General features: G+C 43.1%; 1 protein-coding gene across 1 annotated transcript in view; it reads left to right on the forward strand.

Moving 5' to 3' along the window:
* LOC138355073 (involucrin-like) overlaps positions 1 to 16486 on the forward strand; it is a 144034-nt gene extending 127548 nt beyond the window's left edge. The window contains exons 5-6 of the mRNA XM_069309786.1: positions 6443 to 6596; positions 15364 to 16486. Coding sequence (XP_069165887.1) covers positions 6443 to 6596; positions 15364 to 16486 — 1277 coding nt within the window. The remainder of the gene's footprint in view (positions 1 to 6442; positions 6597 to 15363) is intronic.
* The last annotated feature ends 1137 nt before the right edge of the window (positions 16487 to 17623 follow it).

The raw sequence follows: 17623 nt of genomic DNA on the forward strand, positions 1-17623 counted from the left end.
TCAGAAAATTGGGAACATCAAATGATCTGATATTCCCATCACTGAAAAATAAGAACAGCTAAAAAAATGAAATGAAAAAAATAAAGAAATAAACTATACTCATGAAATGAACAGTATGGTAAACAACACAGCTCAATTTCAATGCAATGTCGCACAAAATTATTAAATCGAAATGAAAATAAATTGAAATCTATGAAAATTCAAATTATCAATGCAATCGGAAATATTGAAATAATATCGCAACATAACATAGTGTGGGTTGCTCTTACGTGCAACAGACGGTGCTGTTTTTCAAAAAAGGCATGGTTTTACCTGTCACAAGTGTGGCATCTATACTTATACTCACGAAATGAACGGTATGGTAAACAACATAGCTCAATTGCAATGCAATGTCACAATAACATTTAATAACAATAACATTTAAATATACTTTATGATATAATCTAGAAGAAAATAAGGACATTGAAATGGTTCATGAACTCGATTTCAATAAAGGACACTATGGGGAACTTTGAAAAACAGTTAATGAGTATAATTAGACAGACTTGTTGCTAGGCAGAGGAGTAAATAATGAGATATATGGCAAATTTTGCAAAATATACAATGAAGGCACACAAACATTCATACCCAAACAAAGCAAAATGCTAGGCAAGAACAAAGCAGTTGGCCCGTAGGGGAAAGGAGATACCCACAAGACTGGAATACAAGTCATTAACAAGCACACAAGTACTACACCACACAACAACCGCACTACTTCCAGAACTGGACGAATCACTACCAAAACAACACACCCAAAATGGAAATGGAAATAACCAATCACAGGTCAGAGAACTACTGAGATTCTGTGACAAATTCTCGCTCAATCAGCAGATAACAAAACGGACTAGGAACGAGAACACACTCGACCTGATATTCACGAACAATGATGAGCTAATCAGAGACATTACTGTCTCAGACACTATGTACTCGGACCACAAGCTTATTGAAGTGCAAACTAACATTAATAACGGTAGTAGGCCCAAGAGAAACAACAAGCGAGAAGGGCTATTCAATATATTCAATTTTAATAATAAAAGGATAGACTGGGAGAAAATAAACAGGGAACTTACAAACATTCAATGGGAAAATGTTCTAGGTAATAAAAATCCTACACAAGGAAAAGCAAAAACCACTGGATTGTATTGGACCTATTCGTACTAGTGAAGATTCATATACTGAGGATGACAAAGAAATTAGTGAAATCCTAAAAAAGCAGTATGAGGACATGTTTAGCACTCCGATACAAAGCATGAAAGTGGAGGATCCGGACAACTTCTTTATGGGTGATATCCAAACCCCTGTAAATATAACTAATATTAACACGAGTGTGACAGATTTTGAAAGAGAAATTGACAATGTGCCCATGCATTCAGCCCCGGGTCCAGACTCATGGAATTCAATATTTATAAATAAATACAAAGTGCCAGTAGCACAGGCACTCAGTATAGTGTGGAGGAAGAGCTTGGACACGGGGAAGATACCAGAGGCTCTTAAAGCAGCAGACATAGCTCCTCTACACAAGGGAGGTAGTAAAGCATTGCCAAAGAATTATAGACCAGTTACACTAACATCCCACATAATAAAATTATTTGAGAGTGATCAGGAGTCAGGTTACTAGTTTTATAGAGACCAATGACCTCCACAATCCAGGCCAACATGGATTTAGAGCAGGAAGATATTGAAATATCTCTTACAGCTATCTCTCATGTCCTCTACTTGTACAGTACAGCTACTTGACCATTACGACAAAATCACTGAGATATGAGATAATGATGACACTAACCTCATCTACTCAGACTCCAACCCACTCATATTAAATAATGATGTAAACAATAAATTAAAAAAATCCACTTATTAATGCCAACCAACAAACTCACACTAAACATAGAAAGGACCTACAACATCTTACTTGGGAGCAAATCAACAAATGCAATTCATCTACAGTTACACAATGTTAACATCAGAAATAAAATCAACTAGTATTGTAAGATCTGTTCACTTGAGAATGAACTATGGAGGTTCGAAACGTTGTACAAATTATATAAATAAGTGTAATACACTCTTTAGTAAATCACTTCTTCACCTTAAAAGTACGAAAATGAGTTTTGGAGAACTCCATAATGAACAACGGATATAGCAACGCGGAAATAAACGCTGCTATACGAAGACACTTGGACCGTTGGTATAATTCAGAACCTAGAACAGAAACCACAACACCCCCAATAAAATTATATTACAAATCAACCATGCACAGTGAACATATAAAAGAGGAAAGAATAATGAAAGAAATAATCCGTAAAGGAGTAAAAAGCACTACTCCTAACCAAAACATAAACCTGATAATATTCTACAAAACCAAGAAGACTTCCGAACTCCTTATCAAAAACAGCCCGAAGCCGACGGAGAACCCTCTACAGCAGTCAAGCGTTGTATACATGTACACTTGCCCCCACGAAGGATGTAACCTTCAATGTAAGTACATAGGTATGACGTCGACCAAGCTGACGAGGCGTTTGACATGCCATCTTCAATCTGGTGCCCCTAGGAATCACATGAGACAAGCCCATGACATTACTCTAACAAGAGAAATGTTGAACAAGAATACCTGCATAATAGACAAAACCCAAGATGCAAGAAGATTACAAATTCTTGAGGCAATTCACATAAGAATAGAGCGACCTACCATGAACACCCAAATCACGGAACTATTTACTCTACCCACCATGAGAGTAAGGACAAGACAAGAACATATCGATGCCAACACAGAAGACAATGTCCAACATAATAGGCCAATTACACTGGATTAATCTTTGTGTTTAGATAGGAGATGCCTCGTATGGGCCAATAAGCCTTCTGCAGCCTCTATGTCTCACCTCACATTTATCCCTTATGTATCCCCCCATGCTTTCACCTTTATTGTATTATCACCTGACCCAGTGCAGGTATAAAATCAACTAGTATTGTAAGATCTGTTCACTTGAGAATGAACCATGGAGGTTCGAAACGTTGTACAAATTATATAAATAAGTGTAATACACTCTATAGTAAATCACTTCTTTTCTTCACCCTAAAAGTACGAAAATGAGTTTTGGAGAACTTCTATTTCAATTAAGCCCTGATGCTAAGAAAATAGTTAGAGGGATAGAAGCCCTAAACCAGAAAATAATAAATACAGAATATGCGGTCATATTCAATGAAACATATATCCATATACAGTATATACACATACATATATAATACAAAAATTATAAAATTTACTTACTTAATATTACATTGCAAATATTCAAGGCTTTGAAGACACTTTTCTTCTTGCGCTCAACAAGGTAAGGCTTGCACCACAGATTCTGTCAGGGGTGGAAGCGTATTAGCATTGTATAGAAAATATTTACCAAATAGTTTTAAATACATAAAACTACAAATAGTAATTATTGAATTATTACATTACGCTTATACTCGTACATTCTGTTAAAGTGTCAAATTTCTACATTAGACTACCATATTACCTATATTATTGTTAATAATGTATTGACAGATGCAATATGTATTAAAATTCTAAAAATAAGTCATGCATTATATACAATTTGTGGGAAACTGTCTGCTGAGAAAAGCTGGTGTGGGGGTTGTTACAAGAGTGAGTAATAATTAAAGCTGGTGCATATAACATCCTTGTCAGGCACATGCAAAAGTGAACACTTCCAGAATTGGAGACATGCAGAAATGTAACATGTGGAAATAGAGGCATGCCAAAACAAAGACATGCATAAATTCAAATTCTTATCTAAATAATTTCTAGTGATTATTCTATAAATTATTCCATCAGTACTAGATCAAATATTCACAAAAAAGGAGAAGAGATATTTGATATTCAATACCATCCTCCCTTTGGAAAGAGTAATCATGTCCTGTTGGACATTTATTATATGTTAAGATATAATCTAAAAGAAAATAGGGACATTGAAATGGTTGTTAAACTCTATTTCAATAAAGGACACTATAGGGAACCTCGAACCCTGTATTACAAGTGTAAGTGAAAATATTGGAAAAAATAATTAAAGCTAAATGCGTAGAACACCTGGAGACAAATGCTACACTTGCTTACATTTATGAATTGCTTTTAAATACATAGGTCAAATACTAAAGAAATTGTCTAAAACTTTTGTTAGACCATAGCTGGAATATGCAGCGGTTGTATGGTGCCCATATATAAAGAATCACATCAACAAACTGGAAAAGGTATAGACATGCCAATAAGTGGCTCCCAGGTTAGAGGCATAAAATGCCAAAACTAGATGGTAGAATAAAAAGAAGATATTGTAAAAGGTAACCAAACAAAGATGCCACAGAAATATTAGAAAATTAACTTTCGCAAGCAGCGTTGTAGACACGGTTGGAACAAGTTAGGTGAGAGGGTGATGGAGGCCAAAACCATCAGTAGTTTCAAAGCATTATATGACAGTGCTGGGATGGGACACCATAGGCGTAGCCACAAATAATAGAATTTGGCGGTTCATATCACATTTTTTAAAATTAGAGATAAGGATGGTAATAAAGTTCAATGTAAAAACACCTATTATTAATGAATTCAGAACTTAATGAGAACTTCATATAAAATTAACAATTGAGCAAAGTATAGTACCATAGAAATAATAAAAAAAAATGCTGCATGTTTTTTTTCACATTACCTTTCTGTAGATTTTTTCCTTTGTTACTACGTGAATGATCCGGTTCAGTAGTGTTGTAGTAGTTGCCTGCAGTACCTGCAGTTTGTACCGGTTCAGTAGTGTTGTAGTAGTTGCCTGCAGTACCTGCAGTTTGTACCGGTTCAGTAGTGTTGTAGTAGTTGCCTGCAGTACCTGCAGTTTGTACCGGTTCAGTAGTGTTGTAGTAGTTGCCTGCAGTACCTGCAGTTTGAAACAAATGTTAGAGACAATAGGCAGATCATTGATGTATATAAGAAATAGGAGAGGTCCCAAGATGCTGCCCTGTGGCACTCTAACAGTTATTGAATAATAATTCATAATTTTTTTTTTTTTAGTGTGCCTGCGGCCAGGTCCTCGACCAGGCCTCCACCCCGCAGGAAGCATCCTGTAATAACTGACTCACACCCAGGTACCTATTTTACTGCTAGGTAACAGGGACATAGGGTGAAAGAAACTCTGCCCATTGTTTCTCGCCAGTGCCTGGGATCGAATCTAAGACCACAGGATCACAAGTCCAGTCTGGCATAGTAGGCCGAGAAGTGCGTTATATTTATTTTATTTATTTATTTATTTATTTATTTATTTATTTATGCATATACAAGAAGGTACATTGGGAATGTGAGGATACATAATATGGTAATTACAGTCAATAATTACAATAATTTTTTCAAATATTTTTGATAGAATGGGTAGATTTGATATTGGTCTATAATTGTTTATGTCCGCCGGATTGCCTCCTTTATGGACTGGCGTTACTCTTGCTTGTTTGAGGATATTTTGATTGTAAACTGATAGACAGGTGCTATTTTGGAGTTTGTTTTTAGCCTGGTGTGCTGTGAAATACTTGCAATGGTATTTAAGTGTGGAATCAATATCAAGTGTGGAAAAGCTTCAGATGGTACATTCAGATGATGAACATTACCTAGTTCCTTCATCTGGGAAGAATGAAGACATATTGGTGCATTCGGATGATAAAAACTAACTACTGTAGTTCAATTGATCAACAGACTGTGTATTATATGCAGACTGTATGTGGGTCTGCGGGCCACTCCAAACAACAGCCTGGAGGACCAAGCTCCACCAGGCCTAAAGCACAAAGTGGTCCACTGGCACCGGCAACTTCAACCATAAATGTTCTCAAAGCTTACTAAAAATGATTGAATTAGACTAGACTACAGCAATCTTAACCTTGTATCTGTTTCCACCAATCTTGTTCAGTACATGCTTCAACATATCAGCAATACTTGATATGTAAATATATCTCACTGTGTCATTACAATATGCACCTCCCAACTAGGACAGCATTTGTACCTGTTACAATAATGCATAAACTTTAAGGCAATAGAGTATAATGTATGTCTTTCAATCTCAACATTAGATTTTATAACTTTCTAATGTAATAAATAAATACCATTAAACTATTTTCTGTTTATCTGTTAGAAAAAATCAATTAGATATATAAAAAGAAATAAAAAAGATTACATGGATAGTAAAATCTGGATTCCCAACTACAATTTATATAGATGTGATAGAGAAACTAGGTCAATTGGAGGAGTAGGTCTGTATATTAAACAGCACCTGACGTGCACAGAGCTACTAAACTCAATGTGGTGGTAGAGGTTCTTGGAATTAAGGAAGAAAAATAAACCTAATTATTATTCTAATATATAAACTGCCTGATATAAAGGTTGAGGAATTCACAGACGGCACATACTGTGCCGGCATTAACTGCCGTGCCGGCCTCACATGCCGTGCCGGCCTCACATGCCGTGCCGGCCTCAACTGCCGTGCCGGCCTCAACTGCCGTGCCGGCCTCAACTGCCGTGCCGGCCTCAACTGCCGTGCCGGCATCAACTAGTAATTTAAACAAAAATAATAGGCACCACACAGCAGATTGATAGCACATATAAGAAGCCCACCACCACACACTACTGTTATTATCACACTCTACAACCTCCACCACACACTACAACCACCACCACACACTACCACCACCACCACACACTACAGCTACCACCACACACTACAACTACCACCACACACTACAACCTCCACCACACACTACCACCACCACCACACACTACCACCACCACCACACACTACAACCTCCACCACACACTACTGTTATTATCTCACTCTACAACCTCCACCACACACTACAACTACCACCACACACTACCACCACCACACATTACAACCTCCACCATTACATATAACAACCACCACCATTTGAGAAATCTTTAAGGAATTCTGATGAAGAAAGAGATCTAGGGGTGGTTCTAAATAGAAAACTATCACCTGAGGACCACATAAAGAACATTGTGTGAGGAACCTGTGCCATGCATTCCAACTTCAGAATTGCTTTTAAATACATGGATGGCGAAATACTAAAGAAATTGTTCACCACATTTGTTAGTCCAAAGCTAGAATATGCAGCAGTTGTGGGGTGCCCATATTGTGTGCCCATATTGGGGTGCCATCACATTTAAACCAACCAAGCCCACAAATACGTCAACATGGACCAGCATTACACCGTCTAACATACTCTGTCAGATGTAACAACTAAATTTGTGAATTCAAGACCTAATCTATTGTATAACACAGTGTTAGTACGAGAAAAACATTACTTACATTCGAAGCCGTGTTTTAAAATGGCGGCGGTCTTGTTGTACTGACGCTCCACACTGTGTGTTCGTTTGCGTATGATGAACGTGTGACAATTTACTACAACAATTATTTAATTATTCTTATTCTTTATTTTACTATTTTTAGGGTACATGAAATTTCAAAATTATTTATACAAAATAATATAAATGCATTGTCAGCCCCTTATATATTATGGAAAATACGATGCCATGAACGAAGTCAAAGTGAAGTTGAAGTCAAAGTCATTCGCCGAACGTATTAGTCATTTTTTTTCTCACAAACGATAGGGGATAACAACCTAACCTAACCAGTTTAAGATAAATAAAGATAAATTTATAAGTTAAGATAAATTCCACAAATCAACAACCCTGTTACTGACCCAGTGTTGGGATTGAGTACTACAGATGTTGGAGGTAGCATGTTTGGAGCAGATGCTCTTTTGTTTATGATCTTGTTAATAATATTTCATGTACCTGATAATGTTTTGTTGTTGTTACTGGCGGAGAATAAAAACCATGTGGACGAAGATTGTTTGTCTGACCAAAACCATAACAGTGGCGACGAGAATTAAACATCGCTGGCAGAGAGCCTGGGTACGAGACGTGGTGTGAGGATCAAGACAGTGCAGGGTACGTCGTGTGGACGAGTGGACGCTTCGCATATAACAGTGGAGTGTGCTACACCGTGGCCATGGCTACCATGTCAATCGAGCCGTTAAACACGGCCAAGATCTCGTTGGACCTGTGGCTCAGCCTGCTGGAAGCAAACTTTCAGTACCGGGAGATTAAGGAGGACGCCACCAAGAAAGCGGTACTCTTAGTTTCACTGGGTTCTGAAGCATATAGTGTTTTCGGAAATTTGTGTGCACCTGAGCTACCGCACACGAAGACCTATGTAGACTTGATTGCTTTGCTTAAACGTCAGTATGTGGTGAAACCATCATATCACAGGAGTTTGATGGATTTCCAGAAGAGGACGAAAAAGCAGCAGGAATCCATACAGGATTTATTTGCGGAATTGAAGGCTTTGGCTAACCACTGCAACTTCGGAGCACAGTTGGACAGCAGGGTTAGGGACCAGTTGTTCATGGCAGTGGAAAAGGAGAATTATTTCCCTAACCTGGTGGCAGAAAATTTGGATCTACAATCGATGACTTCATGGACGGTGCTCGAGAAGATATTGAACCTGGAAAGGGCTTTTGGAAGTAAGACTTCTACTCAGGAAATTATGGTCGTACAGAGCCAGACCAGATGTACACACTGTGGATACAAGCACATAAGTAGCAAGTGCAAGTTTCGTGCATATATACGCAACTTTTGTAACAAGGAGGGACACTTGCAGAGAGTGTGTAGGGAATATCTGAACAGGAACAACAAGGCCTGGGAGAGGAGACGACCAGGGAATGCAGGAAGAAGAGGTAGTGGTACTGTGGTCAAGGCAGTAGAGGAAGGTAACCAGTCTGAAGAAGCTGCAGGTGAGGAAAACCGACTATATTCGGTGAAAGAAAAGGTATGTTCAGTGAAGTCGCAATTGGTGAATTTTGTAATTAATGGGAAGTTAGTTCCCTTGGAACTGGACACTGGTGCTGCAGTGTCAACGTTGTCTAGAGATTGGGCAGATACCTTGCAATTGAATGTAAAACCAGGTAAACAATCTTTAAGTGCTTATGATAATGTACCGATTAAGGTCTATGGCAAGGTGTCGGCAAAAGTAGGTTATAATGGAAAAGAAATTAACCAGGATTTTTATGTAGTGGATTCACATAATCCTAGCCTATGTGGTAAAGATCTCATGGAAAAAGTGGGAATTTTCTTGGCGGGCCTAGATGAATTGTCAATAGTTAAAACAATTAAAAGTGCCGAACAAATGTTAGACAAATATTCAGTGGACGCAGATAAGCCAATTAATAGCATGGTGGCAAAAATTCACCTGAAAAGTGGGGCTTCACCTAAATTTTTCAAGGCAAGAACAGTGCCGTTTCATTACAAGCAATTGGTAGAATCAGCCCTGGAAAAGCATGTGGCAGAAGGCATCTTAGAGCCAATTACACATAGTGAGTGGGCAGCCCCAATTGTACCAGTGTTGAAGGCAGATCGGAAATCCTTGAGAATCTGTGCAGACTTCAAGGAACTGAACAACCGCATACACTGTGAGAAGTACCCTTTACCTAAGATAGATGAGTTGTTGTCAGTGGTCTGCAAGGGAGCAATTTTTTCTAAGATTGACCTGAAAGATGCTTACTTGCAAATTCCTGTAGAGGAGGAGAGCCAGAAATTGTTAATGATTAATACCCACAAGGGGTTATTTAAGTATAAAAGACTTCCTTTTGGACTCTCCTCGTCTCCAGCAATTTTTCAGAGATTCATGTCCCAGTTGTTAGTTAACATTGAAGGTGTGGCTAGTTTTTTAGATGACATTATTGTATGTGGGGAGAATGAGGAAGTGCATGATGCTAGATTAGAACACGTTTTGAATCTTTTGCAAAAGCACAATGTGAAGATTAATAAGGAAAAAACAACGTTGAAGACCAAGGCCATTGAATATCTGGGGTACCATATTTCAGGTAAGGGCTTTACTCCTTCTCACAAAAATGTAGCTGCTATAATAGATGCCCCAGCCCCAACATCAGTTGGGGAAGTAGTCTTTTGTTGGGATGGTCACATATTTTTGTAAGTTCGTGAAGAACTTTTCAACAAAATTAGCACCCTTGTATGAATTGTTGAAAAAAGGGGCTAGATTTAAGTGGGCAGCAAGAGAGGAAAATGCATTCAGGAATATTAAGCAGGAATTGATCAATTCTCCAGTGCTCACTAATTTTACAGGTAGACTCCCGTTAAAACTGGAGGTAGATGCTTCCCCAGTAGGAGTGGGGTGTGTATTATTACAGGAAGTAGATGGTCAGGATAAAGTAGTATATTTTGCTAGCAAGAAATTATCTCCTGCGGAACAGAATTATTCTCAGTTAGATAAAGAAGCCTTAGCTTTGGTATATGCTGTAAGAAAACTGAGGTATTTTCTGCTGGGGAGGAAATTTCTTGCTAGAACAGATCATAAACCCCTGCTAGGATTGTTTGGCAGAGGTAAGCAGATTCCAGTTAATGCCAAAGCTAGAATTCAAAGATGGGCATTACTACTCTCTCAGTTTGAGTATGATTTAGAGTTTAAGCCAGGCAAGGATAATGTAGTAGCTGATGCATTAAGTAGATTGCCTGTGACAGAAGAATTAAATTCCAGTAATCCAGTGGAGTATGTTAACCTGGTGGAATCTATGTCTTTTGAGGATATTTAATTCCAGACTATTAGGAAGGCAACTGGTAGAGATCCTAAATTAAGTCTGTTGTTGAAAAATGTCAAATATGGTTGGAATGATAATTTGTTATTGTCAGAGTATGCTGCAGTGAAGGCTGACCTTAGTATTCACCAGGATGTACTCTTGTATAGGAATAGAGTGGTGGTGCCCGGGGAACTGAGATGTAAGATTTTGGAACAGCTGCATGTAGGCCATAATGGCATAAATGCTATGAAAGCAGAAGCTAGAAGTTGGGTTTGGTGGCCAAAAATAGACCAGGATATTGCTGAGGTAACAAAAAATTGTCATATTTGCTTTAAGAATTATCAGAAACCCCAGGCCCCAGTACTTTCTTGGCCATGCACTGGAAAACCCTGGTCTAGACTTCATGTAGATTATGCGGGACCTATGGATAATAAATATTACCTAGTGGTGGTGGATTCATACACCAAATTTCTGGATGTGCATGTGTGTAATTCCCCCACATCATCTGTAACTTGTGAATTACTAAGGAAAACATTTTGTAATTTTGGATTGCCAGACATAATTGTCTCAGACAATGCTCCTTATTTTGTTTCTGTGGAAATGGAGGATTTTTTTTAGGAAAAATGGTATTAAACATGTAACATCTGCCCCCTATAATCCTTCTTCAAATGGTCTAGCAGAAAGAGCAGTGAGATCCTTGAAAGAAGGGTTAAAGCGGTTTACGGAAGGTACTATTAATACAAGACTTTGTAGATTTTTATATAATCAAAGGAAAACTGTTCATTCTACAACTGGTAAATCTCCTTCTGAATTACTGTTTAATAGACACTTTAAAGTGCACATGGAAGCAGTAAAGACAGATCCCAATAAAGAGAAATCGGTAACTAGCTTGGCCAGTCAGTTGGCTCAGGGAGAGGAATTGTTGTTTAATGAGGGGGATGCAGTATATGCAAGAAATTTTGGAAGTGGAAAGCCCTGGGTGGAAGGGAAAATTAGGGAGGTCCTAGGGCCGCAGCAACTTCACTGTGCAAGTGCTGAGTTTTGGGAACATTAATTGGAAAAGGCATGCCGATCAACTCATGCCAAGGTTCACAGGGAATTTTGAAGACCCTTCAGGTGGGGGTGGGGCAACTAGGGATATCCATCCTTATAATGAAGGGATAGCAGCACCTGCAGGAGACCGGGAGGCAGAGCAAGGGGCAGTAGAGGGTAATGGGGATACAGTTAACCCTATGGACTCTACAAGGAGTAATTCAGAAGAATGTTTCCCAGAAGTAACAGGTCAGGACTTCCAGTTGAGAAAATCAGGAAGAGTCATACGACCGCCTGATAGACTTAACCTGTAGGGATATAGTTTATTTAAAAGGAGAGGAATGTTGGGATTGAGTACTACAGATGTTGGAGGTAGCATGTTTGGGGCAGATGCTCTTTTGTTTATGATCTTGTTAACAATATTTCATGTACCTGATAATGTTTTGTTGTTGTTACTGGCGGAGAATAAAAACCATGTGGACGAAGATTGTTTGTCTGACCAAAACCATAACACCCAGTATTTACCCAAGTCTTTCCTAAATCTAAACTTATCCAATTTATACCCATTGTTTCGTGTTCTATCTTGTGTTGACAATTTTAATACCCTATTAATATCCCCTTTGTTATATCCATTCAGAAAATTATGGTTGATCTCGAACCCATTGATAATAAACTTATACTGAATTTTGTAAATATATTACCAAGATTGTAACCAGCTTAGCTAAATGTATTGTGGTGTTCAGTCCCTAAGCCCATATATGTGCCTCTGTAACCATTTAGGTTACAGGGCAAAAACATAAGAACCAAGGTAACTGCAGAAGGCCTATTGGCCCATACCAGGCAGCTCCTATCTATAACAGATAACATAACAAATATAACAACAGTAAAAACATTTCGTGTGTGTTTGACGCTCACTGACATGTTCCAGTGTTGTTTTATATTTGGTGCTATTCTATCTTACGCTTTGTTGCTCTTTTTTACCTACGGGCTCATAGAACATTCTATTGCGAACACATTGGCACAAAAATGAATGATGTACATAGCCTAATAATGTCAGGAGAGTGAAATAATTAGAAACTTTCAAAGCGCTGTATGGAACATGTGTTGTCGCGTCACCAATACTGGGTAACAGTTCCGCCACTTCCCACACTCTTGCGGGTGGGCCGCGACCATTATTCTACGTTTATATTCATATCACCGTGTTGGGAATTTCATTGCAAGTACATTGATACCAAAATTAACGCTGTAGAACAAGTGTGGAAGTAATAACAATCCCAAGAGTAAAAACATTTTGTTGCTGTTGGGCACTCACGGCGAGTCATCTACGTAGTTATTTATTTGGTGCTGGTATCCATATACTTTTCGTGACCATTTTTACTGATGTTCTTCTAGAGAATTTTATTGCAAACACGTTGGTACCAAAATGAAATACGTAGCTTGAGAACTAAGGTCAGGAGAGTAAAAGGAGTATACACATTTTTGTTTTGACGCTTAAGGTATTGTGAGTACTCATCGCCTGCATAGAAACTGTAATTAAGAACATAAGAACAAAGGTTATATTACAGAAAACGAATTTATCATAAACTCATGAATTTGTCTTATTTAAAACCACATTGGTTTCATTTTGGATACAAATGTCCATGGAGATTCAGAATGGAAATTAATTATAGTCGAACCTGCAGAGAGGAGTTTAAGAATCTGTGGTGAGAGTGATGGACACAGCCTTCACAATTATACTTCAGAGAATGTAAACATCTAAGAGTCATTAAAAATATGTGTAGAATAATAAACCCTACATTGTTTGAGTTAGGGAAAACACCATTTGTCATATAGATACTAGCTGTTCTTAAAGATTCACCCATTCTCCCAGCAAGATAACATATAAGATTTTAAGGGTTGACGAATGTTAATCTTCTTGTTTGATAAACTGTGCACTTAAGACATAGTTAAAAAGAACACGCCAATATATAAGACAACAAAACGTTTTCAGATTCTTTCACACCACTTTCCAGCAACTTTTATAATTTATATAAATTATTTTAGGGAATAATACATAAATTATATATTTAAACATGATATTAGTGTTTAGTGGAATGCATAAGGAGTCAAATTGTGTTAAAAAGAGCAATTTTTAGAAAATTTGGAAAACTACTTTTTTCTGATCATATTATAACTAAATGGATTTTGAATGTTTCACTGAGCCAATAAATATCATTTTCAATTTATTAATGAATTTTACAAAAAAAAACACCATAAATTTTATATTTAAACATGTAAAAACTATTTGTAATATATTAGGAACAAAATAGTTGAAGAAAAACAATTTATTATAAAACCTTTGAGTTTGGATTTTTTTATTAAAAGTTTCTCAAAGGCTCTCCTGCACCATTCTCAATGCAAATCAATCCCACACCTATGGGAAGAAATAGACGAATGTTTCCAAGATGATTTGTGTTTGCTGGGGGCCGGCTCCCACACTCTCCAGCCCGGCCCCCACACTCTCCAGCCCGGCTCCCCTCACTCTCCAGCCTGGCTCCCCACACTCTCCAGCCTGGCTCCCCACACTCTCCAGCCTGGCTCCCACACTCTCCAGCCCGGCCCCCCACACTCTCCAGCCCGGCCCCCACATTCTCCGCCCGGCTCCCCACACTCTCCAGCCTGGCTCCCCACACTCTCCAGCCTGGCCCCCACACTCTCCAGCCCGGCTCCCCACACTCTCCAGCCCGGCCCCCACACTCTCCAGCCCGGCCCCCCACACTCTCCAGCCCAGCCCCCACACTCTCCAGCCCGGCTCCCCACACTCTCCAGCCAGGCTCCCACACTCTCCAGCCCGGCCCCCACACTCTCCAGCCCGGCCCCCCACACTCTCCAGCCCGGCCCCCCACACTCTCCAGCCCGGCCCCCACACATTCCATTTCGCCTGCGGATATTTTCCCACTATCTGCATTTAACAATTTAAACAGTTTTTTGGCATGTACGGCTATAGCGGGTAGGTGGTTCCACGGGGTTTATAGCCCTGTGGGTGAAGAAGCCTATTACAGCGCCGCCCTGATGGTGACTCTGGGGAGCCTCCTGGGAGCCGCCCTGCTGGTGACTCTGGGGAGCCTCCTGGGCGCCGCCCTGCTGGTGACTCTGGGGGAGCCTCCTGGTCACGGGGAAGCGATGTGCCGCTGACGGGGGGATGAGAGGCCGTCAGGACCAACACGTGTCCCTATAATGGGAAGCTCTCGTATTGTTCAGTAAATCCCTTAGTAGTCGGGCCACTGAACTTTATCATTCCACTCAGTCACAGACACCATCCTTCCTGTAAGGCAATAATCCCTCCCCCGTTCCTCTCCCATACCCTGCCGTTCCTCTCCCATACCCTGCCGTTCCTCTCCCATACGCTGCCGTTCCTCTCCCATACCCTGCCGTTCCTCTCCCATACCCTGCCGTTCCTCTCCCATACCCTGCCGTTCCTCTCCCATACCCTGCCGTTCCTCTCCCATACCCTGCCGTTCCTCTCCCATACGCTGCCGTTCCTCTCCCATACCCTGCCGTTCCTCTCCCATACCCTGCCGTTCCCCTCCCATACCCTGCCGTTCCTCTCCCATACGCTGCCGTTCCTCTCCCATACAATGTCGTTCCCCTCCCATGCCCTCTGTTCTCCCGTTACCATCCCACTCCCGCCAGCACTCCAACAGAGGTCAACACTCCCGCCAGCACTCCAACAGAGGTCAACACTCCCGCCAGCACTCCAACAGAGGTCAACACTCCCGCCAGCACTCCAACAGAGGTCAACACTCCCGCCAGCACTCCAACAGAGGTCAACACTCCCGCCAGCACTCCAACAGAGCTCAACACTCCCGCCAGCACTCCAACAGAGGTCAACACTCTCGCCAGCACTCCAACAGAGGTCAACACTCTCGCCAGCACTCCAACAGAGGTCAACACTCCCGCCAGCACTCCAACAGAGGTCAACACTCCCGCCAGCACTCCAACAGAGGTCAACACTCTCGCCAGCACTCCAACAGAGGTCAACACTCCCGCCAGCACTCCAACAGAGGTCAACACTCCCGCCAGCATTCCAACAGAGGTCAACACTCCCGCCAGCACTCCAACCGAGGTCAACACTCCCGCCAGCACTCCAACAGAGGTCAACACTCCCGCCAGCACTCCAACAGAGGTCAACACTCCCGCCAGTACTCCAACAGAGGTCAACACTCCCGCCAGCACTCCAACAGAGGTCAACACTCCCGCCAGCACTCCAACAGAAGTCAACACTCTCGCCAGCACTCCAACAGAGGTCAACACTCCCGCCAGCACTCCAACAGAAGTCAACACTCCCGCCAGCACTCCAACAGAGGTCAACACTCCCGCCAGCACTCCAACAGAAGTCAACACTCCCGCCAGCACTCCAACAGAGGTCAACACTCCCGCCAGCACTCCAACAGAGGTCAACACTCCCGCCAGCACTCCAACAGAGGTCAACACTCCCGCCAGCACTCCAACAGAGGTCAACACTCCCGCCAGCACTCCAACAGAAGTCAACACTCCCGCCAGCACTCCAACAGAGGTCAACACTCCCGCCAGCACTCCAACAGAGGTCAACACTCTCGCCAGCACTCCAACAGAGGTCAACACTCCCGCCAGCACTCCAACAGAGGTCAACACTCCCGCCAGCACTCCAACAAAGGTCAACACTCCCGCCAGCACTGCAACAGAGGTCAACACTCCCGCCAGCACTTCAACAGAGGTCAACACTCCCGCCGCCCGGGTCACGGTCATTATTAATGTGGACACCACCTGCCAGTGAGAAGGTAAGTCCATAAACAGGGTCCAGGATCAACGTCCAGGGGGTGCTGGAGGGGGCAGGGGAGGGCGGGGGTGCTGGAGGGAGCAGGAGGGGCGGGGGTGTTGGAGGGGGCAGGAGGGGCGGGGGTGTTGGAAGGGGCAGGAGGGGCGGGGGTGTTGGAGGGGGCAGGAGGGGCGGAGGTGTTGGAGGGGGCAGGAGGGGCGGGGGTGCTGGAGGGGGCAGGAGGGGCGGGAGTGTTGGAGGGGGCAGGAGGGGCGGAGGTGTTGGAGGGGGCAGGAGGGGCGGGGGTGTTGGAAGGGGCAGGAGGGGCGGGGGTGTTGGAGGGGGCAGGAGGGGCGGGGGTGTTGGAGGGGGCAGGAGGGGCGGGGGTGTTGGAGGGGGCAGGAGGGGCGGGGGTGTAGGAGGGGGCAGGAGGGGCGGGGGTGTTGGAGGGGGCAGGAGGGGCGGGGGTGTTGGAGGGGGCAGGAGGGGCGGGGGTGTTGGAGGGGGCAGGAGGGGTGGAGGTGTTGGAGGGGGCAGGAGGGGCGGGGGTGTTGGAGGGGGCAGGAGGGGTGGGGGTGTTGGAGGGGGCAGGAGGGGCGGGGGTGTTAGGGGGCAGGAGGGGCGGGGGTATTGGAAGGGGCAGGAGGGGCGGGGGTGTTGGAGGGGGCAGGAGGGGTGGGGGTGTTGGAGGGGGTAGGAGGGGCGGGGGTGTTGGAGGGGGCAGGAGGGGCGGGGGTGTTGGAGGGGGCAGGAGGGGCGGGGGTGTTGGAGGGGGCAGGAGGGGCGGGGGTGTTGGAGGGGGCAGAAGGGGCGGGGGTGTTGGAGGGGGCAGGAGGGGCGGGGGTGTTGGAGGGGGCAGGAGGGGCGGGGGTGTTGGAGGGGGCAGGAGGGGCGGGGGTGTTGGAGGGGGCAGGAGGGGCGGGGGTGTTGGAGGGGGCAGGAGGGGCGGATGCGGCTTATGCGACATTACTGGAGCCTCTGGGTCACAACTGGAGCCTCTGGGTCACTACTGGGGCCTCTGGGACACTACTGGAGCCTCTGGGACACTACTGGAGCCTGTGGGGCACTACTGGGGCCTCTGGGACACTACTGGGGCCTCTGGGTCACTACTGGAGCCTCTGGGTCACTACTGGAGCCTCTGAGTCACTACTGGAG

Source organism: Procambarus clarkii, chromosome 65, assembly GCF_040958095.1.
Source record: "Procambarus clarkii isolate CNS0578487 chromosome 65, FALCON_Pclarkii_2.0, whole genome shotgun sequence".
Taxonomy (NCBI): Eukaryota; Metazoa; Arthropoda; class Malacostraca; order Decapoda; family Cambaridae; genus Procambarus; species Procambarus clarkii.